This window comes from Pteropus vampyrus, unplaced genomic scaffold, assembly GCF_000151845.1.
Source record: "Pteropus vampyrus isolate Shadow unplaced genomic scaffold, Pvam_2.0 Scaffold44, whole genome shotgun sequence".
In the NCBI taxonomy this organism is placed as follows: domain Eukaryota; kingdom Metazoa; phylum Chordata; class Mammalia; order Chiroptera; family Pteropodidae; genus Pteropus; species Pteropus vampyrus.
This window is the reverse complement of record NW_011888825.1, coordinates 9299101-9325019: the sequence shown is the minus strand read 5'-3', so window position 1 is coordinate 9325019 and position 25919 is coordinate 9299101. Positions and strand designations below refer to the sequence as shown.

General features: G+C 44.5%; 1 protein-coding gene across 1 annotated transcript; it reads right to left on the bottom strand.

The window, feature by feature from the left end:
- Positions 1–934: 934 nt before the first annotated feature.
- On the bottom strand, positions 935–24322 carry SHMT1 (serine hydroxymethyltransferase 1). Its single transcript, XM_011359053.2, has 12 exons — positions 24157–24322; positions 18031–18145; positions 16946–17091; positions 13598–13713; positions 13063–13223; positions 9669–9750; positions 8975–9187; positions 7607–7723; positions 5624–5746; positions 3252–3368; positions 2569–2679; positions 935–2252 (listed from the first exon to the last, which is right to left on the bottom strand). Exons 2-12 carry the CDS (start codon positions 18124–18126, stop codon positions 2080–2082), a joined length of 1455 nt encoding a protein of 484 aa, XP_011357355.1. The 5' UTR covers positions 18127–18145; positions 24157–24322; the 3' UTR covers positions 935–2079.
- Between the last annotated feature and the right edge of the window lie 1597 nt (positions 24323–25919).

The following is a 25919-nucleotide window of genomic DNA, read 5'->3' as shown; positions in this document are numbered from 1 at the left end:
TCTTGCATGCACACTGACCACCCACTGTCAGTGCTGGATACATGTCCCCTACCTTCCTGGACCTGCTGTTGCAAGACAGGTCATCGTCCCCTGTTGCCATGTCATCTTTGCACAGGTGGTAGCACTCAACTGGTGGGGATCTATGGGTATGTGTGGATGGCCTTCAAAGGCACTGATTCCCCAAGCCAGCAATTAGATTTTACTCCCCATCTCCCTGGAGAACTCAGAAGTAAGTGCCTTGGTTCGTGCTTTCAATCAAACCAGCCAGATTTCTGGCTTTTCTCCAATACTGTCATAGGGATAAAACTGGAATCTTTAAAAGAGATATGGTGTTAACAGACTGCAAAAAGGAAGCAGCACCAAATTTCTACTTCTGGCTGAAAGCAAAACCAGTCTCAGCTGATAAGGTTTGAACACACCAAGTTTTCCTGAGCCCTTTCCCCATGGAACACTGACCTAACCTGGCCTTATCTATTAAGGTTTCTTATGGCCATGAGGAGGAAGCAGGAGTCAGGGAAGGATGAACAAGCATTTTGCAGTGAACTAAGCTGCTATTATGGGGCCCTGGCTTCTTCGGAGAGCTCCAACATGGAGGCTACACAGGGTGTCTTGGAGATGTCCGTGTCTTCAGCTGGGAAAGAATCAAGCCCCTGAAGATAAGACTGTTTTGGCAGCATAAGAGCTCCCAAACTGAGAAGTGATGTGGGTACTGGCATGTCACTCACACCCCAGGGAGACCGCAGCAGCTGTCCCTACTGCGCTGGAGTAAATGCCAACAACATGCTGGACCCTAGGCCACAGGGGTACCTTCCAGGCAGGACCACAGGGTGCCTCACCCACCGACTGCCTGACACTGGCTGGCTACACAGGTTGGGTTGAGAGAAATGCCACCTTTAAGGTTGCAGTCAAAAGCATAGTCTGTGAGGAAGTCATATTATTTTTTGAGAAGTATTTTATTACTGCATGTTCGTTCCTCTGTGCGTGTGAATGTGAATCTGACCACCATGTGAGCTGCAATCATCATCACAGTGGCGAGGGCAAGAATATGCCGGACACATGTGAGAGCAGCTTGTAGGTATGGCTGCACAGAGTTCAACCAGAGTAAATGCCAAATAGTATGAGAAGTGTACTTTTTAAGAAACTAATTTATTTGAGTTGAGATATTTTTGAAATATAAAAATTGGTTGTATTTTTTAAAGCTATAATTCTTGTAGACAGTCTGTGTTAAAACTCTGTGCTTATTAAAAATGGTAATTTGTTTTGCACTTCATCTTTGTGAATAAAGTTTCTTTTGGAAGGTGACATTTGGTTTCCTGATTACAGGAGGGAGTTGGTTCTCTCACACAGGGCAGGAAAGCCCCAGGCTGATGCTGACACTAGGAAAGGACTAGGTACCCCAAGCTCTCCCACTTTTTCAGGGGTGGAGAATAAAGGAGACCATTTTCACGGTACACTAAGCTGCTAACAGAGAAACCCACAAACTGGCACCTTCTAAAGACTTGTCTGACTTAGGATTCTGATTGAAAGCACATAGCAGAAGCTTTAGGAGGAATTTCTGTCTTCAGTTCTTATGTCATAATTCATTTCTCCTTTGATGTCCCACTGGGTAACGAAATATTAATAATGGGAAGCTTTCCCAAGCTATGAATGTGGGTGTTTCTTATCTGCTGCAGTGAGTTGGAAGAAGCCCAGTAACTCTTAAGAGAAGGGCGAGTAAAATTACTGGAATCTTTCCAATACCTCAGCCCTACCCCAGTGTCTAAATGAATCAAGGCTAAATAGTATTTCTTTTCTCCAGAATAACTATATATGTAGTTCTGAGAAAATAAGGTTCAGATTTAAACTTCTTAATAACTTGTCCCAGAATTACTAACAGTGGGCCTTAGTAAACAGATTTTGATTTGTGAAGATAACTTGGGGAAAGTCCCAAAAGAACCCCTCAGAGAACATACGGAAGTTGATCAGATCCTGTGTGGGGCAGTGCTTTTCTCTCCTCAGAAGGGCACTGGGTCCTTGGGCAAGCGTTCCTGGGCAGTCCCGACACTCTGGCACTGGGGTAGGTGCAGCCTGGTGGCTCCTCTAAAAGTCGGGCAGGCCAGGCAGGGGGAAAAGAGACGCAAAGCTCTCCACCTCTTCCCTGAGAGCTCTGATGGCCCTACGGTGCTTCTCGTCGCCTGCTAGTTTCTCCTTGAACTCCTTTAGGGTGGCCTTGACACCAACGTCGCTCTGAATCTGCAGAGTCAGTTCTATCCCTGTGTGGTAAAGACAAATAAGTCCTCTAGCCTGCGAGACACACCCAAGGCCCAAATGCCCAAATGTCCCAGCAGCTGGAGGTGAGACAGCCGTAAGTATTGATGTTTACCACAGAAGTGATTCTTATATGCACCCTTCCTTGTGCAGGACAATCTTACAAATCTCTCAGACCAGATGGTTTGCTAAGTGATTTCTGCTGTCTCCTGTCCCCAGCACTCAGCCTTGACACAAATGTCCTTCAGTAGGTGGGTCTCAACCACTCACAGCTTCCATACACACAATATGATGTGGCAAACTTCCAACCTACATCTTTACCTCTGTGAATAAAGTGGGCTACTTTTTGGAACTCTTTTTCCAGAAGTCCTCGAGATGTCAGTGCTGGGGTCCCCAGTCGCAGCCCGCTGGGTCGCAGTGCGCTTCTGTCACCTTCAACATAAAGAGGCTCTGTACTTGGGCTGTACCCAACTTACCACTGACCAGTGTGCATTAAAAGGGACATTTGGGCAAAAAGAATAGGCCTGCAGGTGCCAGCTCAATCTAGAGAGAAGGGTACAGCTGATTTCCACAGCAGAGGTGGAAGCAGACACAGGCAGTGAACACATTTTGACTACTTTAAATAGTAAGAAAGTCGCCTTCTGTGACATGGCCTTTGCTCCTTAAAATGAAGCTAGCATCTGTCTGGGTGTGAGATGTGTCCCCATATCTTGACTAACAACCCACTGAGAAATCTAGCTTATTTTCCAAAGGGCCCTGCCTCCCTCACCCAAATGCCTTCTCACCTTTAAGCACCCCACCTCAGTCCCCTTGTCCTTGGCAGGGGTAGAGCCTATCAGAAGGAGTGGGCCAGGAGAGAGCCATAACTTAGCCCCCATCCAGCACGGTGTATCTATCCCCCTAAATCATTTGAGGTCTGTCCCCAGAGCCAATGATCATTGGCTGTAACTGGCCATAGCGCAGACAGGAGAGGTATGAAAGAGGAGACCAAGGAGGATTCTCACCTGGACAAGTGTTCTTGTTGCAGGCAATAGAACAGGCTTCTAGCACCTTCTCAGCCCTGCCGCCATCCGTGCCTTTGGAACGGAGATCCACAAGGATCAAATGGTTGTCAGAACCACCTGGAAACCGAGTTGGACATGTAGGAATGTGGAAGGCTGAGACCATGTCAAGCAAAGGAATTTCTCTCTTCCTAAGAAATGAGGATGGGGGAGGAAGGGGGCTAAAGCAGATGAGGTCAGGAAGGTGTGTCCTGGAAGGCTTTAGTCATCTGTAGTTTGACAGAAAGGACAGAGTAGTGTAAAATGGGTGCCCAATGATGCAGAGGGGGCCTGAGGTTGGAGGGAGAATGACTAGACTGCAATGACCCAGCATCCCAGGTGCCGGTAAAGGGCCTGGAAGCTTGTTTGGGGAGTGACAGCTTGCTCAGTGCCATTCATGGCTTCTATTTTCTCTGACATATCACTTAGGAAGTTCCTATGCATCTCTGAAATTAATCTTCAAGGCTGAGGCAACATCAGAGTAGCAAGTAGGGGTTCCATTTATGGTAACCATGGGTAATTACTACTTTCGGTGAACACATATTAGACACCAGACACTACGAGCCTGTCATATACTTTATCTCTAATGCTATGAGAGTGGCAGTATTATCAAAGCAGATGAGGATATCGAGGCTCTAAGAATTTTCTGGAACTGGCCCAAGACCACCCAGGAGTCTTCAAAGTACTTGGATTTTTCCACTTTGAGCTCTCATTAATCCCAGGTCATTGACCTGGGCAAAAGCAATGACTTCAAAGATACAGGTAAACTAAGTCAACACTTAGCTCTGGACCCCAGAGCCTGAGCTTAAGTCAGTCTCCACAGTCTCTCATTTACTAGCTGTGTGGCTTTAGTCAGGCAGCTCAAAATTCTGGAACCCCAGATGCCCATTTGTAAAATGAGACCAACAACGTACGAGGCCCTTGTGAGGTTTAAATAAGGTACTGTATATAGTGCTTGGCCACCACCAGGCACTAGGCAGATATACACAAATGCTGGCTGTGATTACGCTCATCATCTGTTTCAGCTGCCTGTACCGTGTCCTCAGAGCAGAATTAACAAAATGTGGGAACAGGCCTGGAAGCTCAGGAAGGTGGGGAAGATTCACTGGGAGGCTCTGAGCAGCCTGGCTGACAGGGCTGCTGGGGGATGCCTGCAGCCAAAGGGAGTTTGGCCTAAATCTTTGCAATGCCAAGGTGGTTCCCAGGCCAGCATTACCTGGGAGCTGGTTAGAAAGGCAGACCTCACCCCAGGCCTGCATTTAACAGGGTGCCCAGGGATTCATATGCACACTCAAGTTTGAGAAACAGTGATCCAAGGGACCTTGAAGATCACAGTCTAGACAGATTTCTGGGGCTTTTTTACTGTAAGATATGGAGGATTGAGAAGAAAGTAAAGAGAGAAAGTGAAAGAAAACAAAAGAGGTGCTACCTTTTCTCTGAGAAGATGGTATTTGCCCCGGCTTTGCCACTCACAAGGTTTGGTGGGGAGCCCACTCCTCAGGCTGGGTCCTATAACCCCTGTAAAGGGCAGTAAGCAGGGAGTGGGCACCTGCGCCTACAGGGGACCGGACCTATCTTCCTGGACTATCTACTGCTAGCACAGATGGCAGCCATGTGAGCAGAAGAGTAAAGCTACTCTTCCTCGAGATAGCAAAGTATACTGTCTGCCAGAAAAATTTTGCTAATTGTGTAAGCCTGAAGTGACTGAGGTGGATGGTACTTCTGAGCGGGGCCCTCACCTGGAAAGTCCATCTCAGTCAGGGTCACCCAGTGCCACGATCTTCATATTAAAGCAAATGCTGAAATAGCAAACTCCCATGAACTCCCAGCAGGACAGCCTATTGCGCCTTGACCCTCGGGGTGAGTGGAGACACTCCTGCGGGACAGTGCAAGGCATTGCTGTAGAGAAGGCCCTGGGGTTCTGCCCACTCACAAGGTTTGTTTCAAGTCCTGGCTCTGCTACCCACCAGCTCTGTGACCACTGGTACCTAACCTCTCTCAGGTGAGACTCGGGTACTCCTTTCAGAAAGCTGTTCTGAGAACTTGAGGCCTCACCTGCCAGGTGACAGACAGCAGCTATTATTACTATCATCTCTGGCCCAGCTGAGGAGGCAGCTGTCATCAAGTAAGGAAAGGAGGAGGCCATGACAGCCACATCAGCTCCTCTGGAGGTGGTCCCGACTCGTATCTCAGCTGCAGCTATAGCTGCAGTGCCAGGGCCACGACCCCACAGCCACGGCCTGATTGGATGAACCGGGATGTGAGGCTTAGTGCAACCATCAGAAGCAGGGTTGCATTCCGGTGTTGGTGGGTGCTGCCCAAGTTTTCGATGGTACCTGTCACTACTTTGTAGCCCAGCTCCATCAAGGTCTCAGCCAGAGCCCTGCAGTTGGCCACCACCTGGTGCTGATAAACTCTGAATTCCGGAGTCATGGCTTGTTTCAGCGCCACAGCAACCCCTGGCAGGAAGAGATAATGGGTCAGGAAGAAATGACGGGATCAAAAGACAGACCGAGAGTCAAAAACACCCCTTGTCCCCACTCAGGCTTGCTTCTCAGTGTCACTGAATGGGGTGGATTACATTTTCCTCAAAAAATGACACATTTTTTAACCCTACAATTACCTGGCTAAACCTCCAGACCTCTTCTTTGAGCAAATGCTTTTTTATTGCTTTTTAAATTTTTTAACTAATCAGTTATTTTAATTGAAGAAATGATTTAAAATTTTTTTCCCTGTCTACCTCTTCCCTTCCCTCTGGTAACCACTAGTCCATTGTCCATGTCCATGAGTCTCTATTTGTCCTGTTCATTTGTTGCTTTTAGGTTTATATCCCACATATAAGTGATATCATGTGATTTTCAACTTTTTCTGTCTGGCTTATTTTGCTTAGCATGGTTATTTCAAGGTCCATCCATGCTGTCGCAAATGGCAGTATTTCATCTCTTCTTACGGCTGAGTAATATTCCATTGTATATATGCACCACAGCTTCTTTAGCCAGTCATCTATCGTAGGACACTTCGGTTGCTTCCATGTCCTGGCCACTGTGAATAATGCTACTATGAACATCGGTGTGTAAACATCTTTTTGGATATGAGTTTTCAAGTTGAGTAAGTGCTTTTGAGGTAGCCTTTCTCCAGGCATGGAAGTTTCATGCTAACAAGATCACCACAGAAAAGCTGCTCTTAAACAAGACAGATTTTACAGTCCTTTTTTAAGCTCAGTATGTGAAAACAATTACTGAGCTGCCCTAAAAGCTGATGTTTTGATGTCAAATTATGCAGATCTTTCAGATTAGGGTCCAGGTGAGAGATGCAGGCTGTTCTACCCTGCACATTCAGATTTATCTGGTACCTTGTGTTCAATTCCGAGGGCTAATGACAGGGCATGGAAAATGAAGGAGATGGAAAATGAAGGAGAATGCAACATGTGTGTGCCTTAGTCCTGGTACAGAAGCCTCCAATCAGTGTGTATGGAAATGACTGGAAAAGGCCCAGAGTGGCTGGAGGTGGGCAATCTCATCATCTGAGGGTTGAAGAAACTGTGGATCCTGAGCTTGCAGGTACAAAGGGGGAACGTGAAAACACCCCAGTGGACATCCAGCCCTGCCCCACACCCACAGGCCTAAATTCCCCATTCACTGCTTGCTTCCTCCACTCTCCACTTTGGAAACACTAGTGCTTCCCTTAATGAAGAAGTTACACCTTCATCCTGGGCTCTTCTACCAGCTGCTTTGTTCCAAAGGAGACAGTGGAATAACCCTGAGATCATCACAAATTTTCTAAGCCACTTGTACAAAAAGAGAAGGAATAAGTCAATGACTGCTTGCTGGGGTATCAGAGAATCAGACAGACCCAGGAGCTACTGTTGCAGCCCCAAGGTCAACAGCACAAGGATCAGACACAGGTGCCTCTACCCCACAGGAGGTGAGGACCTGAGGGGAGAGGCAATTCATTTTTGCTATGCCTTCTTCTAGTTGTCAAATTCCTTCTCTGTTGGTTCTTAAAGAGGGCTACACATAGAACCAGGCCTGACTCTGTTTTGCCAATCACATGTGGATTGGCCACCACTCCCTCTTGTCCCTACCTTACACCAGTCACCACTGTTTCCCCTGTCTTCATTGCTAGCATCTCCTAGACAGAGATATTCCCTTTAGTTTCTCCCCAGTGTGGAAGTCTTGGCACACACTTCGGTGAACAGGTGAGATGGGAGTTAGGGTCATGGGATGAGCTAAAGCAGGAGAACCCCTAGAATGACTGCTTGGGGACCATCGGGGATGAAGGTACACTCTCCAATGGCTCAGGGTTTGGTGATATTTTACCAGCAATGGCATGGTTGTGGGGACCTCCCTGCAGGCCTGGGAACACAGCAGAGTTGATGAGTGACTCCAGGTTATACAGCATCTCTTTGCCAGTTTTGGGATCCACGCTGCACACTCCTGGACAAAGAAAAACATCAGAATGGGAACAACGGATTGTCTGTCCCCCGTTTTCTCCCTGTCTGGACTCAAACCCAGACTGGCTATGGGGGTGCTAAGCACAAGCCTGGCCTCTACTCCTGGAGGCAAGACCTGGTATGAAATGCTGTGAGGCAGAGATGGTGGTTGCTTCCAGGGCGGGCAGACTGCCCTTTCACGGATGAAAATTTCCCTCCACTGAGAATGTAACAAAGAATATGCCTCGGGCATACTTCCTCAAAGTGTCAGAGAGCAGTCTTCCAAGATGACTACTTTGAGAGAGACATGACTCATGTGGCTAGAAATAGAGAATAAAGTACCTTTTGGAGAAAAAGTTAATAGTCAGTAATAATAACTACTATCTCTAAAGAACTTGTGGGCCAGAACTGCTCTAAGCGCTTTACCTAAATTAACTCTCACAGTCTAAAGGGACAGCTGGGTCAAACAAATCACACCAACATACAGTGGGAAAAACAAACATCTTCCAGGTAAGTGGGAATGGCTACCTGCCTCAGAAACCTCAACACAACTAAAGAAGGACCTCAGAAGAGCCTGGAGGCTTCGAGTGGGCATATGGGTGTGTCCATCCTGGCCAGAGGCTGGGTGAGAAGCCCCTGATTCGGAGGTAAAGAGAAATCCAGTCACCAGAAGGCTGGTTTCTCTGCTGATGCCAGGTTCATGCACCAGGTCCCACTGCAGGCTGAATAATAGCCTGATTACTACTCTGGCTTTCTCAGGTATGCAAATCCCAAAATAAGGGGAGTGCCTACATATAGGCTGTAAGCATATCCACTACTGGAAAGAGAAATTCCTTACTAAAATGACAAAACGTACTAGAATTTATACATCAGTATCTTATGGTTTGATTACTGTGAGTCTTTCTCTAGGAGAAACATGCTAGACTACAGTAAGTTCATCAAAATAATGCTGTACCACGAGGCCTCCAGGTAGTCTCTGGTGAGCCATCCTTTCACTCCAACACCTGCCTCATGAGGAGAATTAGTTGAGCCAAAGGGTACTGGCACCTAGCATAATAACCTTCTCCCTTTCCCAGGACCTGGATAACTATGCTCAGGGCTTCTTTCTAGATCTCTTCTATAAAGTCATTGTCCCCTCCTAAGTAGCTCTTTAAGGGATCTTAATATCTTCAAGGGATCCCAGGTCAGAGTTTTCTCCAGCTTCCTAAAAAGGATCACCCGGCACCCTGCCTGGACCCCATGCTCAAGAGCACACCTTTCCTGTAGAAGATCATGCCGGCTCGGCAGCCTCTCAGAGTTTTGTGGGTGGTAGTAGTCACCACGTGGCAGTGTTCAAAGGGGGAGGGCACCACACCGGCCGCCACCAGCCCGCTGATGTGCGCCATGTCCGCCATGAGATATGCCCCATTGTCATCGGCAATCTTCCGCAATCGAGCGTAGTCTAGGTTTCGGGAGTAGCAGCTGGTTCCTAAGATGGCAAAGGCAACACCATAGAGTCAAAGATAGTCATGGCCAGCTGAGAGTCAGCTGCAAAGTGGCCTCTGGATATGCATATTTGAAAGCTTGGAGATTTCTCCCTCTAAAATCTGAGGACAGAAATGAAAAACATTCTCAAAAAACATCTTTGTGCCGAAGGTAATCACTCTGGTTTCTGCCTCTTCAATGTCATGGTGGTTGGGGTGGCCCTCAGCTATTATTACCACCCCCAATTAGTAAAGGATTAATATTCCTAGATGCTTCTCAGAACAGCCTCAGATCTTATTCTACCTAGTACTAATGGTGGCAAACACAGACATTTGTCCTGAAAGAATATACTTAGACCAAAGCAGCTCAGCTATCCAAGGCAGAAACTAGCTGTGAGCAAGGACAATGCAGGGAACGTCAATACATCTTCACTCTGTAAGAGGCCTGGTATCTGCTAATACAGTGCTTTCTACCCAACTCATCACCTGCGATAATCAGCTTCGGGTGGAAGAGGCGGGCATTTTCCTCCAGTTGGTCATAGTTGATGTAGCCAGTGTCTGGGTTCACCTGTGGAATGTCATGGAGACAGCAGGCTCAGGCTGCCCCCTCCAGCCTACCCTCCCACCCGAACTTGAGCCAGCTGTCAAGGATAAGATGACTTCTTCTACCTTCCCAAAGCTATTTGCTTCACTCCACCATGAAAACAGAAAAGATGTCCTAGGCCAGGACTTGAGGGCGAGGTGGTGTATCAGAGTATTTGGCCTGCACAAGTGGTATAGATAACCAAATATCACTCAATGACTCACGATGCCCTCAGGGGTACCGGGGTGGGGGGGAGTGAGCCCCTGCTCCTAGGGCTGTCCCGGGATGAGAAGAAATCAAAAGGCCACTGCAGAATTAAATAGGAGTGACAGACATGCACCATACCATGCAGGTACTAACACACAGTTACCTTTAGGAATGAGACAAAGTGCCTGCCAATACCACTTTCTACTCCAAGTACAATGAGGCCAGAAAAAGAAATAAAAGCATAAGGATTAGAAAACATAAAAAAGCAGACGTTACTCAGAGACATCATGATTGTATATCTAGAAAATCCAAGACTCTAGAGGCAAGCCATTAAAATTAGCAACTGAATTTAGCAAGATCATTGGATGTAAGGCCAAAAACCCGAAATCAATTATATTTGTATATTTAAACAGCAAAAAATAGAAAATGAAATTTTAATAATTATTAGTTTCAAAGCCATAAAATCTCTAACAAAATATGTATAAGACCTACACAAAACATTATTGAGAGAAATTTAAAAACACTTAAAAAGTTACACTAAGGCAGTGTGTGCTTGTGGAAGGACACTTAAAAAGTTACACTAAGGCAGTGTGTGCTTGTGGCCATTGATAGATGGCCATCTGATCAGTGACAGCAGTGGGTGGCACTTCAGAGAAACTATGGTCTTCCAATAAAGGGTATGGGGTCAACTGGATATCTACATGAAAAAATACATTATCTGGATGCCTACCTCACCCACACAAATCAATTCCAGACAGATTGTTGTCTGGAACAATGTGAAATGTAAAACAACTTGTTTTCTTTTTTGGCTATACATTGCTTAGTAAGTTTAGTTTATTAAAGTTGTGTTAAAACATTTCTGCTAAGGGGAAGTAAAAATAATTAAATGTGATTACTGCAGGGGTGTGGGACATGGGAGCCCTCTAGGGAAGAAGTGGTGAGAAACTTCCTGTGCTAAAGCCCCTGCCCACCCCCCAACCCCTGCCCCCGGAGGAAAGGGTTTTGAATTAGGTGGGTTACCCCTTCCAAAAACAAAAACAAAAACAAAAACAAAAAGATTTCAATTCAATACAATTACAGAAGCTCGTGTGCAAGATATGGGAACCTAGATGTCATCTAGAAAGGTAGGCTGAAGGACAATTGTGGTTTTGTTTTGTGTTTTAAGGGTGTAGCTGATGCTTTCTCTGATCTCAGCAAAGAATCTGTTGTCTTGATGAATAATCAACAGCTGATCTCCAGTAAATAAACATAATTCTTAAAAAATTTTTAAAGACATAATCACCCAAAATAATCTGTTGCTACTATCTCTAAATTTTGCTTTTGAAACTTGTGGGATTTTTTTAAAGGTTCTTCTTTTTTAATCTTGAAAATGAGACAATAAAACAGCTCCTAAAAGAATTCACAGGCATTTGCAACGAAGTGTGCTGGGGGCAGAGCACTACAGAGGCCTTGGACAGGAAGGATGGAGCCTCCCGCTGGTAGTTTAGGAACAGCAGGGAGAGGGAATCTTTAGTCACAAAACAGGAGGGGGAGCGAGTTCATGTTGCTGTTTCTCCATAGAGAGGTGAAATGCCTGGCCCTGCGTGGGGTGGTTGCCCAGAGGGTGAAAGAAGTCCCAGTGAGGCGAGGGGCCCAAAAGGCCAGGCAGGGTGACAGCCTAGTGGGTAGAGGAAGGGTTGTGGTGGCTGCTGCTGGAGGCCAATCAACTCTGTCTTACTCCCCTGCCCACCAAGCTGTTGCTCACATAAGCCACTCCAACAAGTGAGCTGTGTCTTCTGCTGCCCGAGCTGGCCACGGTCTCAGTCCCCACCATTCCATGCCCCCTCAGGGAGAGGCCCCACTGGGTGGGCCTCTCCACTGCACCGATGGGGCTGCAGCCTGCACAGTGCCTGTCAAAGACAAGGGTGGCTGGGGTATGTTGGGTGGAGCCCAGGGCTTGTTAATGCCCGGAAGACTCTTCGGTGACAGCAGACATTGAGCTAAAAAGCGTGAGGCTCCCCATGCCCTTATCTAAGGTCAGAAAACAAGTCAGTGATTACTCTGCCACCATTCTTTCCATGGTGACAGAAACTGTGTTCTAAGTGCAGAGAAATAACATCGTGCTATTGTCATGTTTCAAAATCCATCTTCAAGGTCAGCACTGGTCAATGAGAATAACTGTGACTGGAAACACAAAGGCTTTCCATGAAAAGAAATGAGCTGTCACATGCACACATAAAGCATATGTGCCATTACTAGAACTGAGACAAAGGCTAATAAGAAAAACCGCAAACGTTCAAGGATATGCAACAATGACTATAGAATGCTAAGAGAGAGCACTGGCTTGATCTTCTTAAAAGGATAAAATTATGTGTCTGATATTCAACCAAGCATAATGATGTATGGCTATCTTTACTCCTGGTAGGACAAATGAAACTAATGAGGAACAGCCCATTCGACAATAAACACAAGTTGATGGTTCCTGGACACAAGGCAGAATCAACACGTGTACAGACGGCACCATGAACAAGTACGCAAGTTACCTTTTTTCTACCTACCCCTCTAACCATCTTTATAGATAAGTCACTATGCCCATGAGACCGTGAATCTCACATGTATTTTTGACTGAATTGTTTATAATGACAAGGGTCCCCACATAAATACATGCCAGTCTTGTGACTGGGCATGTGGCCTGGCTCTGACTGGACTGTGGAAGGCTGACTGGGTGTTGATGGTGGGTCTGCTGGCATTGGTGGTGGAACCAGAGATGCAGATGCTGTCACTAGGGGTCTGACTGTAGTGGACCTAGTTACTTGGAGTTGCCATCCCAGTTCTGGATCAGCCAGCAACCCTGCTGCAGCTGAAACCTCCTGGGCAGTTGTCTCCCCTGCCCATCTCCCTGTGCCTTGGCTTAGCCCCTTGGTCTCCGTCCCAACTGTCCCCAGCCTTCCCTGTATGCCCAAGGAGTCCCCAGGGAAGGGAAATGACAACTAGGGAGAGGAGGGAACTTCTTGTAGTGCCACATGAACAAAACTTATTTCTGTAGGTGCAGTCAAACTCTGAAGGCTTTCTGAGGAGATGGACTACAGAGCTATGGAGAGGTATTCTTACCTTATAGGGCATAGATTCAAAGAAGATGGATGTAGCAGAGATTTTCTTCTTGTCTGTCATAAACCCATGGGTCAGGTGGCCTCCATCGGGCAAGTCCAGGCCCATGATGCGCCCATGGGGTTCTACCAGGGCAGTGTATACTGCAAAGTTGGCAGGGGAACCTGGAATAGACAGACTGGAGGAGGTACAATTGTTTCTGTCCATGAGGCATCAATCAGGACCCCAAGCTTGGGCACTAGGCCATCAACTAGAAGTGGCCAGAACTGGCCTGGTTGCCATTACACATTTCCTGAGCTCCAAGGATCCCCAGCACCAATCCCCCTGAAAGTAAGGGAAAGGGGACATTCAGAGATAGGGCACTGCCCAGGACAGGTGAGCACAACTGGGAGCCAAGGGCGACGGAAAAAGATGCACACATCCAGGAGGGGCTTAGCTTATTTTTAACCTTCATTACTGGGCAGTCCTAGGACACCTCTCTGTGAATGTCGGATGCCCTAGGAGCCTGGCTCCAGAACTGTCTAGATGTGGTAATTACCTGAATAGGGCTGGACGTTGACCCCCCAGCACTGGGGGTCCAGGTCATAGACCTGCAGCGCTCGCTTCTGACAGAGGATCTCCAGCTCATCAATAAATTCAGTCCCGCCATAATACCTGTGTGAGGAAAGCAGAAGACTTAGGCCCATTCTGGCCCTGAACCTCTATGCTTAGTACAGAGGCCAAAGAAGCTCAAGTGTGGGACAGAAGAACAAAAATGGAGACCTGGTGAGAACTCTTGACTCATCTTCCATCAGTGCCAAGCTGTGTCACATTAAGCAAGTGTCTCCTCTCTATAAAGAAATTCTGATGTAAGCTACATGCATGAACCTTGAGGACGTTAGCATCATGCTAAGCGAAATAAGCTAGTTACAACTGTATGGTTCTCCTTCTATGAGGTACCAAGAGTAGTTGGATTCATAGGGACAGAATGTGGAATGGTGGTTACCAGGGGCTGGGGGAGGGAGAGGTAGAGTGTTATTGATTTTTTATATTTCTAATAAAATTTTACTTTTCATTTAATAATTACATATCAAAATTTATCATATATTTGTGTTTTTTATCTGTAATATACTAATAATTATAATAACTCAATCCAGAAAAAGTTTTTAACACTTAAGTCTTATGGTCACAAAAAAGCTTTAAAAATTTTAGATTAAATGTATGTACATTCCTGATTATAGTAAAAACACACAACATAAAATTTCCCACCTTAACAATTTTAAAGCCTACATTTCAGTAGTGCTAAGTACCTCATTCATTGTTGTGCAACAGACCTCTAGAATTTTTTCATCTTGCAAAACTGAAACTCTAGACCCATCAAATAACTTTCCATTTCTCCTTCTTCCTAGTCCCTGGTAACCATCATTCTACTTGCCAATTCTATGATTTGACTACTCCAGATACCTCACATAAGTGGAATCATATGGTATTTGTCTTTTTGTGACTTGTTTATTTCATTTGGCATAATGTCCTCAAGGTTCATCCTTGTTGTAGCATGTCACAGGATTCCCCTCTTTTTTACGGCTGAAGGACCTTCTGTTATTTGGCTATACTACATTTTGCTTATCCATTCATCCATCAATGGACACTTACGTTGCTCTTACCTGTTGGCTATTGTGAATAATGCGCTATGAACACAGGTATACAAATATCTGTTTGAGGTGTTGCTTTCAATTCTATTGAATATATACCCAGAAGTAGAATTGCTAGGTCATGTGGTAATTTTATTTTAAATTTGAGGAACCTCCATACTGTTTTCCATAGTGGCTGCACCATTTTACATTCCTGCCAACAGTGCACCTGGGTTACAACTTCTCCACATCCTCACCAACACTTGTTTTCTTTTCTTTTTTTTTTTGATAGTAGCCATCTTAATGCATGTGAGGTGATAGCTCTTGGCTGGAGTTGTTAATGGGTACAGACTGTTGTTTCTGCAAAATGAAAAAGTTCTGGAGATGGATGGTAGTGATAGTGGCACCATACTGTGGATGTACTTAATGCCACTGAACTGTACAATTACAAATGGAAAATTTTGTTATGCATATTTTACCACAGTAAAGAAAAGAAGGGGAATGAGGAGTTTTTACTCACAACATTTCTGATGCCAAATGTGTGCGGTTTTTTTCCTCACACCAACCAATTCTGACACCAACCGACTATCCTGCAATTCAATTCAATTCTGGCCTGATTACCCAGAGTTAGTATCAGACCCCTCAGGTTAAGGGCTCGGTCCCACAGGATGCCTTCACTTCAGAGGCCAGTCACAAGTATCAAGTCCCCAGGTTACCCACATTTCTGACAAACTCGGGAATTCCCACAACACCCCCTCAGGTTTGATAATTCACTAGAATGACTCACGAAACTCAGGAAAGCACTTTACTTACTCTTACTGGTTTATTATAAAGGTTTATTACAACTCAGAAACAGCCAAATGGAAGAGATGCATGGGGCAAGGTATGGAGAATGGGGCTCAGAATTGGGAAGCTCTCCAAATCTCACTGTTGAGGGTTTTTAAGGAGGTTTCATTATGAGGTGTAATTGATCAAATCATTGGCCACTGGTGATTAACTCAGTCTCCAGTCCTCTAATCATGCCTTGATCTTTATGGCCACCAGCCCCCATCCTGAAGCTTACTAGGGGCCTACCAAGAGTCACCTCTATAACATAAACTCAGGTATGCTCAAAAGGGCTCATTATGACTAATAAAAGACATTCCTATCACCATAGATTCCTAGAGTTTTAGGAGCTCAAGTGAAAGAAACCAGGGACAAAGACCAGATATTTATTTTTTTATCACACCAAAGTTTGAAAACATCTGGATTCAAGTCCCAGCTCTGCTACCTGTGTGCAAACTTGAGAAGTCACTGAATTTTAGTGAGTCTCAGCTTCCATCACTTTTTCCTATTGGGCAGCCATGAGGATCAAATGAGATATTAGTTGTGAAAACAATGCAAAAGTTAGTTATTCACAGCAGGAGAAAGACAATGCTCTCAACTTGGTTTTCAGCCCTTCTACAGAGAGATTCAGGGTATCTCAGGGTAGAATGCCAGTTCGGCTCCAAGGGTGATCTCTTATTTCTCTGTGTCCTTTGGGACACAAATGTACAAATTTGCAAAAATCGTGTCAGATTCTGTAATCATCACCTTTGCCTGATGATGACTGTAAAAAACAAATGAATATAACGTCTTGTGGTTCTCAGGGTTAAGGAGTTGACTGAAATCGTCGCATATGTAAATCCAACATTTATAATGCGGAAATGGTTTCCAGTGCAACAGATTCAGTTTTAACTTTCGGGTCTCTCCTGATACCGATTCGACTACTCATACAGCAACAACCACCTTTCACAGCATCACTCAGAGTACTTATTTTTTTTATTTTTATTTTTTAGGCGAGGCAACCCTTGGTGGACCTCACAGATTGCAAGAACCTTGTCAGCTTACAATCCCTTATTTTTTATTTTTGGTCTTCGTAGGTGGTCTCCCATCCAAGTACTAACCAGGCCCGACCCTACTTAGCTTCCAAGATCAGACGGGATCGGGCTTGTTCAGGGTGGCATGGCCATAGACTCAGAGTACTTATTGACCTTTTTCTAGAGGCTCGATGACAGTCCAGTAGCTCCATTCTCCTCATGGACTGGCCTGTTATTCTAAAAAGCCCCCAAAGAGATTGGTTAAGTGACCCTGAGTATATCTGCTTCTTGGACATCAGTGCTATCAAACACCGGGCATTGTAAAAGACTTATGTCAGAGCAGAGTGGAATAGAAATCCCCACATGGTTTGGATTCTATAGTGATTCAGTACCTTGCATCACTATGTCAGAAGCATGCCTTTGATGACATTCACATACCTCTGGCCTGGGTACCCCTCAGAATACTTGTTATTTAAGCAAGAGCCCAGGGCCTCCAAAACTGCTCGGCTAGCGAAATTTTCTGAGGCAATCAGCTCCAATCCAACCTTCTGGCGGTTACTCTCCTTCTTAATGATATTGTAAACCTGATGAAAAGAAAACAGATGCTAGATATTCAAACCTTTTAGTTTAACCTTTTTGCTTTGATCAAAGCAATAACCTAGTAAAGGGAAGAGCCAATTTGGCATATTATAGAGCCATATTTTGCCCTCAGAAGCTGACCATAACTCAACCAAACTCAGAAGACTCCCATAGCACTTAAGGATTAGAGGAGATCTTCCTCAAAGATTTTGCCATTTGGAAAGGAATAGAAGACAATGAATTAAGGAAAACTAAGTGATTGAAGAGAAAACGATCTTTAAGTATCTCATCTAATTTTTACTTTTACACCATCTTGTTATTTTTATCCCTACATTTCACCAAGTTTTTCTTTTCCTGAATCTTATTCCTTGCTTCTCTTCCTTAAAATAAAAGATTCTTAGATAAAACCATTGAGACAGAAGGTAGACCAGTGGTTGCCTAGGGTCGGGGAGTTTGGCAGGGCCTGGGGATAACTGCTAATGGGTTGAAGGTTTCCTATTGAGAGGATAAAAATGCCCTCAAATTGACTGTGAAAACACTAAAAAACACTGAATTGTGCACTTTAAATAGATGACTTGTATGGTCATACATGCGAATGATACCACATGTATAAGACTGCTATAAAAAATACATAAATAAAAGATGCTTCTCAGTGTCTGGATGTACTCCTTCAAACTATAAGGAAGGGGTCAAACCTCAGTGATCCTTCTCCCTCCTTTTTCCTCCAGAGCAGCCAGCACAGTGCTCTGCACTTTGTAGAAACTCAGAAATATTTAAATTTACCCTGGAAGGTCTTTTAGCTCGTTAGCAGCTTCTGCCTCTAAACCTGGCTCTCTTATACTAATTGCAAGGCTGTTCCAAATGAAGTTTATTTATGATTAGAACTAGAGAGTAAACAAGAGACTCTGATTTAGGAACACCTAGGAAGACCCCACAAACCTTACCTCAATGTCGCTGTCTTTTAGGGGCTGTGCCAGCATTTTATCATGAGAGGCCCACAGGTCAGCATCCTTGTGCGCCCCGTTGACTGGAGTCGCCATTGCACTGGTTCAAAGTTGCCTAAAAAATGGAATAACTTCTAATATTAAATTTAGTTAAAGCTCATCTCAACCTTAGCTGTCTGAGTTGCTAAAGTACTGACACTTTTTTAGCCTTTCCCTCAGAATTGCTTGGTAAACGAAGATATTCTATTGCAAAACCACTGTGTGGAACTTCCAGTTCCTTTCTGAACTGTGTATGTCAGCTTGTTATCCTGTTAGTAATGAGAACTATCCCTGCTCCCTATGAAGCAGGCCCAAGCTGACAGAGAGCCCTGTGCCGCCTCTTCTCAACTGAACTTTTCCTAGTTATGGCTTATCTCCCCAAAACTTCCTTGAAGCCAAGGACTGTATGTTACTTTTATTTTTTTGAATCTCCCACAGAATCCAGCACAGCCATACTGAAGTAATATTTGCCAAATGACTGAACAAATGAGTTGCTGACTTAAGTGCGATTTTCCATTTTTCAAGTAATGAAAATGAGGCTCAGAGAAGTAAAGCATTTTGGACCATGGCTGCCCAGCAAGTTGGCCATGAAGGTCTGACTTGAAACCCCAAATCATATGCTCTAAGTACCCCAGCAAGGTTCCTGTAGAAACTTCAAGTTAAAGCACTCACTTGCTTAAATACAAACCCTGCTGTAAGAATTACAGGTCAGACTTGTGTGTTTATATTTTTCATCAGAAAACTATCTCCCATTAAAATACTGAAAAATGTATGTTTCTTAACACATGTTTCTATAAAGAATGAGAGTTTGTGATCAGTGGCAGCTCTCCTAGTGTGAAAGTTTAAATTATTACAGGGACTAACCTCCCTTATTTAATAGTTGGCAGCCTTTCAGTACTTTTCTATTAACTTAGTAAGTTTTCTGCTAAAATTCATTAATTCAACGACTATTTACTGAAGACCTTCTCTTTGCCGGCCATGGCGTTGCTACTGAGAACACGGTGGTGAACATGATGGACTGAGCCCTGCATTCATGGGACTTCCCTCATTGGGAAGAGGAACAGCAAACAAAACAAGTACACTAAAAGCAGATGTGTAAAATGAGGAAAGTACCAGGAAGGACAAGAGCTAGGTGCTGGGGTAAGCAGGGCCCACTCTGGACAGCTGCTCCAGGGGCCTGAGAAGAGGACATCTCTATTGATTGAGAGAGATCCTATCATGAAGAGAGAGCCTATTTTCCGATAGTACTGTGAAATAATAATATATATTGGTCTCTGCTAAAACCCTTGTGATTTCCTAAGTGATAAAAGAAGTAGGAGCATCTTTTGTTCTCTGGGTGGGCCTAGTCACCAGAAAGAACAAGTCATGATTAGAAGCTTGAATTTTCAGTCCTACCCCCCACTTCTCCAGAGAGGGGAGCAGGACTCGAAATAGAGCTAATAACTGACCATGCTTACAAGGGGAAGCCTTTGTAAAATCCTAATAGTATGGGGTTCAGGGAGCTTCCAGGTCAGTGAACACATCCACACCAGGAGGTGACCCATCCCAGCTCTACAGGGATAAAAGATCCTGTGCTCAGGACTCTCTCAGACCTTGCTCAATGTATCTATTCATCTGGCTGTTAACCTGTATCCTTTATCATGTCTTTAAAAAAAACCTGGTAAACATAAATGTTTCCCTGAGTTCTGTGAGCTGCTCTAGTAAATGATGGAATCCAAGGAGGGGGTCATGAGAATTTCTGATTTGTAGCCGAGTTGGACAGAAGTTGTGGGTAACCTGTGGACCTACTACTTGTGATTGGCATCTGAAGTGGGGGGGGGAGGGTAGTGTCTTATGAAGCTGTGTTAATATCAGAATTGAATTGATGTGTAGGACACCCAGCTAGCATCATAGAACTGATGTGTGGAAAATCCCCACATATCTGGTGTCAGAGGTGTTGTAAGTATGATAGTGGTGTGAGAATAAAGGAGAAACATAACAGGAAGGTTGCAGTTTTTCTATACACGTGTACACAGTATAATTTGCTGGACAAATATATCCATTAAATAAAATAGTCTAATAGTCTCAAATCACAGTGATCCTCCTTAATCTCTAGTAGAGCTACTAAAAAGAAACTAACAATAATCTTTAACCATGAAATTCCTAACTGGGGCTTTCAAAGCAGTTTTACCACGAGTACAACATGATTAGAAATGCAGTCACACCTGCAAAATGTAAAGTAAAGGTGGAAGCACTTGTACTTAAATGTGGCCACAGCAGTATCACCTTGCCAAGGGCAGGCAGGGAGTCTTAAAAGTGGCCAGCCACGTCTATGTTACTATCAGAGGAGGAGAGACAGACATGTAAATGGTGTGGACACCATGCCCACGGCTTCTTCATGCTGATGTCTGCACTCAAGAATGGCCAGTGCAACCCGTGGACTTCTGCATGGGCCAACAGGCATGGCCTCAGCAAATGGTAAGCCCATACACGAAAGCACTGGAGCCAAAATAGGCCTCCTGGTCTTAGAATCTCAAAGAGAAAACCTTCTTTTAAATATTCTAGTCAAGGTTAAAAAGGATTTGAAGGTGGCAAGCAGCACAGAGAAGATATTTCTCAACCGACAAATAACTAAATTGCATTCGGAACCTTCCTCCTCTGAGAACAAATAGATCTATAGTAACATCGTGAAAGGCATTCAGTTCCACTCTGCTCAGGAAAAAGAACAAAGCCTCTACCTTCATCTGTGGTCTTACTCATTTCACTTCAGCATAACAACCCTCTGCCTTTTACCCTGGTTGCAAATCTTTTCCTTATCCACCCCGATAATTTTGAGTCATAGTTACTTCTTAACCCCCGGGGTGAGTGTATGTGTGGCCACCTCTCCTTCCTTAGGCCATCAGTGCCACCCTGATCTCATTGCTCACCCACTTGAAGGAGTTTTCTTCCCAGCATCCTGTTACCACTCAGGATTAAGCCATCCCTCAAATGGAATACTTAATCCATATCCTCATTAAATCCATACCCTCCTTGAATCCAAATTAAGCTTTTTTTTCCTTAACCGGGAAGACATTTGAATTTCATTCAGAGTTTGAGATTCTTTGTCTTGTTTCAATTAAATCAATTACATCTATTATAGATATAATCTATCATATCTATTAAGTCAATTAACTCTATTATATCCAGGGGCATTCTGAATTACAATAAGACAAAGATCCTGATTGTGATGGTCAATTTATGTGTCACTTGACTGGGCTTAGGGATACCTAGATAGCTGGTAAAACAAATAAGAAAGATAAAAATTCTGAGACAGTATACTTTTTAAGATGCAGAGAGAACATCATTTTTAGCTAATAAAACATACTGAGCATCTTTTCTTGAGATCTGGATGTTGGCTGAAAAACAATGTATCTTTAACTTCTCTCACTTTTTTAAAACTGATAAAAACAACATAAAATGTATCATTTTAACGATTTTAAGTGCACAATTCAGTGGTATTAAATATATTCACATTGTTGTACAACCATCACCACCATTCAACTCCAGAAATTTTTCATCATCCCAAAATGAAACTCTGTGTACCCATTAAACAACACTCCATTCTCTCTCCCAGCCTGTGGTAGCAACTATTCTATTTTCTATCTCTACGAATTTGACTACGAATTTCAGGGACCTCATGTAAATGAAATCACACAATATTTGTCTTTTTGTGTCTGGCTTATTCCACATAGCATAATTTCTTTGAAGTTAATCCATGTTTTAACATGGGTCAGAATTTCCCTCCTTTTAAAGGCTGGATAATATTCCACTATACATATATGCCATATTTTATGTGCCCCTTCATCTATTGTTGACATTAAGTTGCTTCCACCTTTGGCTATTGTGAGTAAAGGTGCTGTGAACTTGAGTGTACAATTATCAAGTCCCTGCTTTCAAATTATTTTGGGTATATACCCAGAAGTAGAATTGCTGGATCATATAGTAATTCTATGTTTAATATAATCATATAGTAATTAATTCAAAATAAGATTTTGATATTTAAGAGCTCTGCTCCACCATCAACCTACAATGAATTCATTCATTCCTTCAACAAATAGTTATTGAGCAACTCCTATGTCCTAGGCACTGAACTAGGAACTTAGACTAGAAGGGCCAACAAGACAGAGGTCCTGTTCTTAAGAGAAACACTACAAACAAGTAAACAAGAAACATACAAGATAATTTCTAGCAGTGATGAAGACAATACATGGGTGGGAGAGTTCTTCAGATGGGGCCTGGAACATGCCTGAGCTAAGAGCTCAACAGTGGAAAGGAGTCAAGCTTATAAGATCTGGGATAAGAGAGTATCATAAGAGAGAATAAACACCAAGCGGAGCAAACACCAGCGCAAAGGCCCTAACATGGGAAGTTTGATTTGTCAAGGGTCAGAAATCAGGCCCATGTGGCTGAAGCCTGAGGACTAAATCAGAGGCACCAGAGATGAGACTGACAGGCCCTAGGGTAAGAGCAGAGATGGGAGAACAGATTTTTACCTTGACAGTACATATTTTACAAGTTTCAACTGTGTTCTAGAAACCTCGGTCTTGGGCTATTTCTCAATCCAACTGTGAAATCTGATAGCTCTTGTTTCCTAACAGTGAAGTCCATACCTGAGAAAATGGTGCTGCAGCTCATCACAGAGCCAGCCTGCTGGGTTCCAATTCCATTCTCCACTACTTAATGTGCAACCCCAGTTATTGACACCTCTACGTCTCAGTCCTTTCAGTATAACACAGGGGTGATGACAGTTCTGAAGCTGGTTGTCAGGATTAAATGACAAAGGGCACTCAGAACAGTGCCAGGCATAGAGTAGGTACTCAAAAATTATCAGCTATTATTGATATTAAAGAAACATGAGGACCTTAGGGCCATTTTCATTACCATTCAGTAATCCCTACTGAGCATTCCAGAGGAACACAGCTCACTGCAGCCTGAACTGTCATTACAGTGTTGGATAGCTGCTGGGAAAATCCCTCACTTGTAGCATAATCCTCGCCTCAAATCCAGGGAAATAGACCTAGTACATGAATTCACCAAGGTCACCAGCCTCCCCATACCTCCAAATCTTCCCTGGGCCTTTGTCACCCAAGTGAACCAACCAGGGGTCTGCCAAGGGAACTACCCTGTTGCATGCCATCTGTCTGTCTCACATACAGATTTTGTGATCTCTACAGAGGAGGAAACAGGCTCAGAGAGCTAAGCAGTCTAAGGTCATATGAGTCAGAATCTGAACTTGTTTACTTCTGGTTCCAAAGCCCTTTTTCACAACACTGCTCTAAGTAAAAGCACAATTACCCACCTCCACTGCACGCTCCCTCAAGTAAGAAATTAAAAATATGATTCCATACGAGTTTAAACTGGTGTTTCCAGTCCTGCAACTGCCTGATTGATGTCACATGTTTGTGCTGGCCTCAGCTGACCAAAGTTCTCTTAACTTCCAGGACCTGGAAGCACAGGGCACCAGGCCAAGAAACCTACTACTGCGCAATGTTTCTCATAAAACAGGGGGTGACAGATTGCAGAAAACACGCGCAGCCCCTCCCTGCAGGGATCTGGTCGCACACTCCAAAAGCAGAGCGACCACATAAGTAGTGGTTGAAACCTTAGGCTTGGTTGATTTCCGGCGGTGCCATTTTGCTAGATGCAGGGTCGCGCCTAAGTCGGCTCTTCTCTCTGAGCCTCACCTTCCTCATCTGTAAAATGGGCTACTTGATAGCACTCAATCTGCAGCTTTGTTTTGAGGATACTGGAGCGAAGTGAAGGGCTGCACTTAAAATGCTCAACCAGGAAAGGGCTCAGTAGACAGAGGCAACTTGTATCAGCAGCAAGCCTTCGTATCTGTGTTAAGCTGAGGCCACCACCCCTACTGCACCGATCTGTGACCAGGGAACTGGCGGTCCGGGCTCCCCGCCGCCCGAACCCTCACCCCAAGCACTAACAAAGCGTTCCTCACATCATCCGGCCCACGGGGTGGGGGTGGGGGTGGGGGATGCGGCTAGGAGCTGACACTAAAGCGCCCTGCGAGTGCCACTGACACCAAGGCCCTGGGATCCGAAGCTGCCCACCTACCGAAACAGGGTCCCGCTCACCAGCCTAGAGACACCTCGGCCCCACGTTGCTGCCCGCGCGACCAAAGTCCGAGACCCGTCAACCTGCGTTCGGCCGCGCACCCGCCACGTGACCCGCTGCGCGAGACTTTGAACCGTGAATTTGGCGCTAAGCGGCTGGCATATTCCACTCGTACCCGGCGCGCACCGCCCCGGGCCTGGCCCCGCCTCTCGAGGCGCCCAATCAGAGTGCGCCGGTGCTGGGGGCTGCCGCAGAGTGGTGGGCGGGGCTCGCCCCAGGCCGGGAAAGGCCTCATGGTGAGCTGCTCACTTAGGCCTAAGGACTGTGGGGCGGTCCGGGTTTAGCTGCTGGCCGAAGGGCTAGGGAGAAGGATTTCCCGGAAGACAGCAGAGGGCTTGACCTAGTTAACTTGGGCAGGCCGTGGGATTGTGGGTGAACTTTGTTGCTTATATTTGACTTTTGCATTGTCCTACTTATAGTTTAATACAGTGGTTATTTAAATAGGACAGATGTGGGTTCAAACTCTGAAACTATTACTCTGTACATATGGAATCCTCTACGTCACTTTATTTTTGAGTTTCATATTGCTCATCTTTGAACTGAAAATAATTATATCTGCCTAGCATGGCTGTCGGGATGAACAGATGTATCTAACACAATTAACATTGTGCTTCACGCACAATAAGGGCTCAATAAATATTAGCCATTGATAAAAATAATAAAAACGAAGGGGCTACATAATAAAGGGAAAAGAGCTGACAAGGAATACATTCTACTCAGGCTCCCCTGAACTCTTTTTCAACTAAGACTGCCTTTTAGACTTCTGTGGTTGGCTCTGCATTGTCCAATTTTAGCAAAGATGTTGCAAAGTCAGTATGACAAGAACTCCTACCCTCCATATCTGGTTGGATTCCTCATCCTTCACCATCTGGGTGATGTCTGATCACCCTGGCCTGGTTAGTGTAGCCAAAATTCCCCTTCCCCTTGATTTTTTCTCCTAGTAATTTTCCATGCACTGACTCCTACCCTGCTCCTTGGCTATAAATTCTAACTTGCCCATGCCATATTCAAAATTGAGCCAAATCTCTCGCCCACGGAAAGGTTCCATCTCAGTGGTCCCAATACCTATCGAAATAGTCCCCCCTTGAATAAAGTCTTCTTTATAATGCTATTGAATAATTTGTTCTTCAACAGCTCCTAATATTTCAGTCCTCAGTGTATCTACGACACTTAACCTCCTTCAATGTCAAGCAATTTCATCTTTGTAACAAATTTTGTAACAAATGTGGCTAATGTGACCGTTAATAAATGGATTCAAAACTGATTCAAAAAAGTCCAAGGAAAGGCAGTGAGAGAGTAAGGATCCATAAGAAGTCTGAGAGGAAGCACTGTTATTTCTAGGTGAGTCAAGCACTATAACACACATACTCAGAATGATTTTGTCAAATAGCTTTTTTGCCTAGGGACTCTTTTCCCCTCTAGCTCTCCCGAAACCCCCTCCCTCCCACTGTGGATTTTTAGAATTTAGAGCATCAAGCAGGAGGTAAGATTATAAAGACAAACACAAATTTAAAATAAGAGGTTTAATTCTCCCAGTTTAAAATAAGAGATTTACCTCTGCTTCCTTTTCTTTGACCATGTTGATTTAAGAATATCCAAACCTGTAGAGAATTTTTATAAGAACTTATTTTAGCCAAAACTGATGACAAATTCTCCAGAGAATGACAGTTTGGAGTTTCTTTTACGCATTTGGAATTAAGAAG

Excerpts from the sequence above, each read along its gene's own strand:
- SHMT1 (XM_011359053.2), bottom strand. The coding sequence starts at position 18,126 with ATGGCGACTCCAGTCAACGGGGCGCACAAGGATGCTGACCTGTGGGCC. Across the intron at positions 7,724-8,974 it reads CATGATCTTCTACAGGAAAG|GAGTGTGCAGCGTGGATCCC; the intron begins GTGTGCTCTTGA and ends TTCTTTGTCCAG. Across the intron at positions 3,369-5,623 it reads GGGCTACAAAGTAGTGACAG|GTGGTTCTGACAACCATTTG; the intron begins GTACCATCGAAA and ends CTCGGTTTCCAG.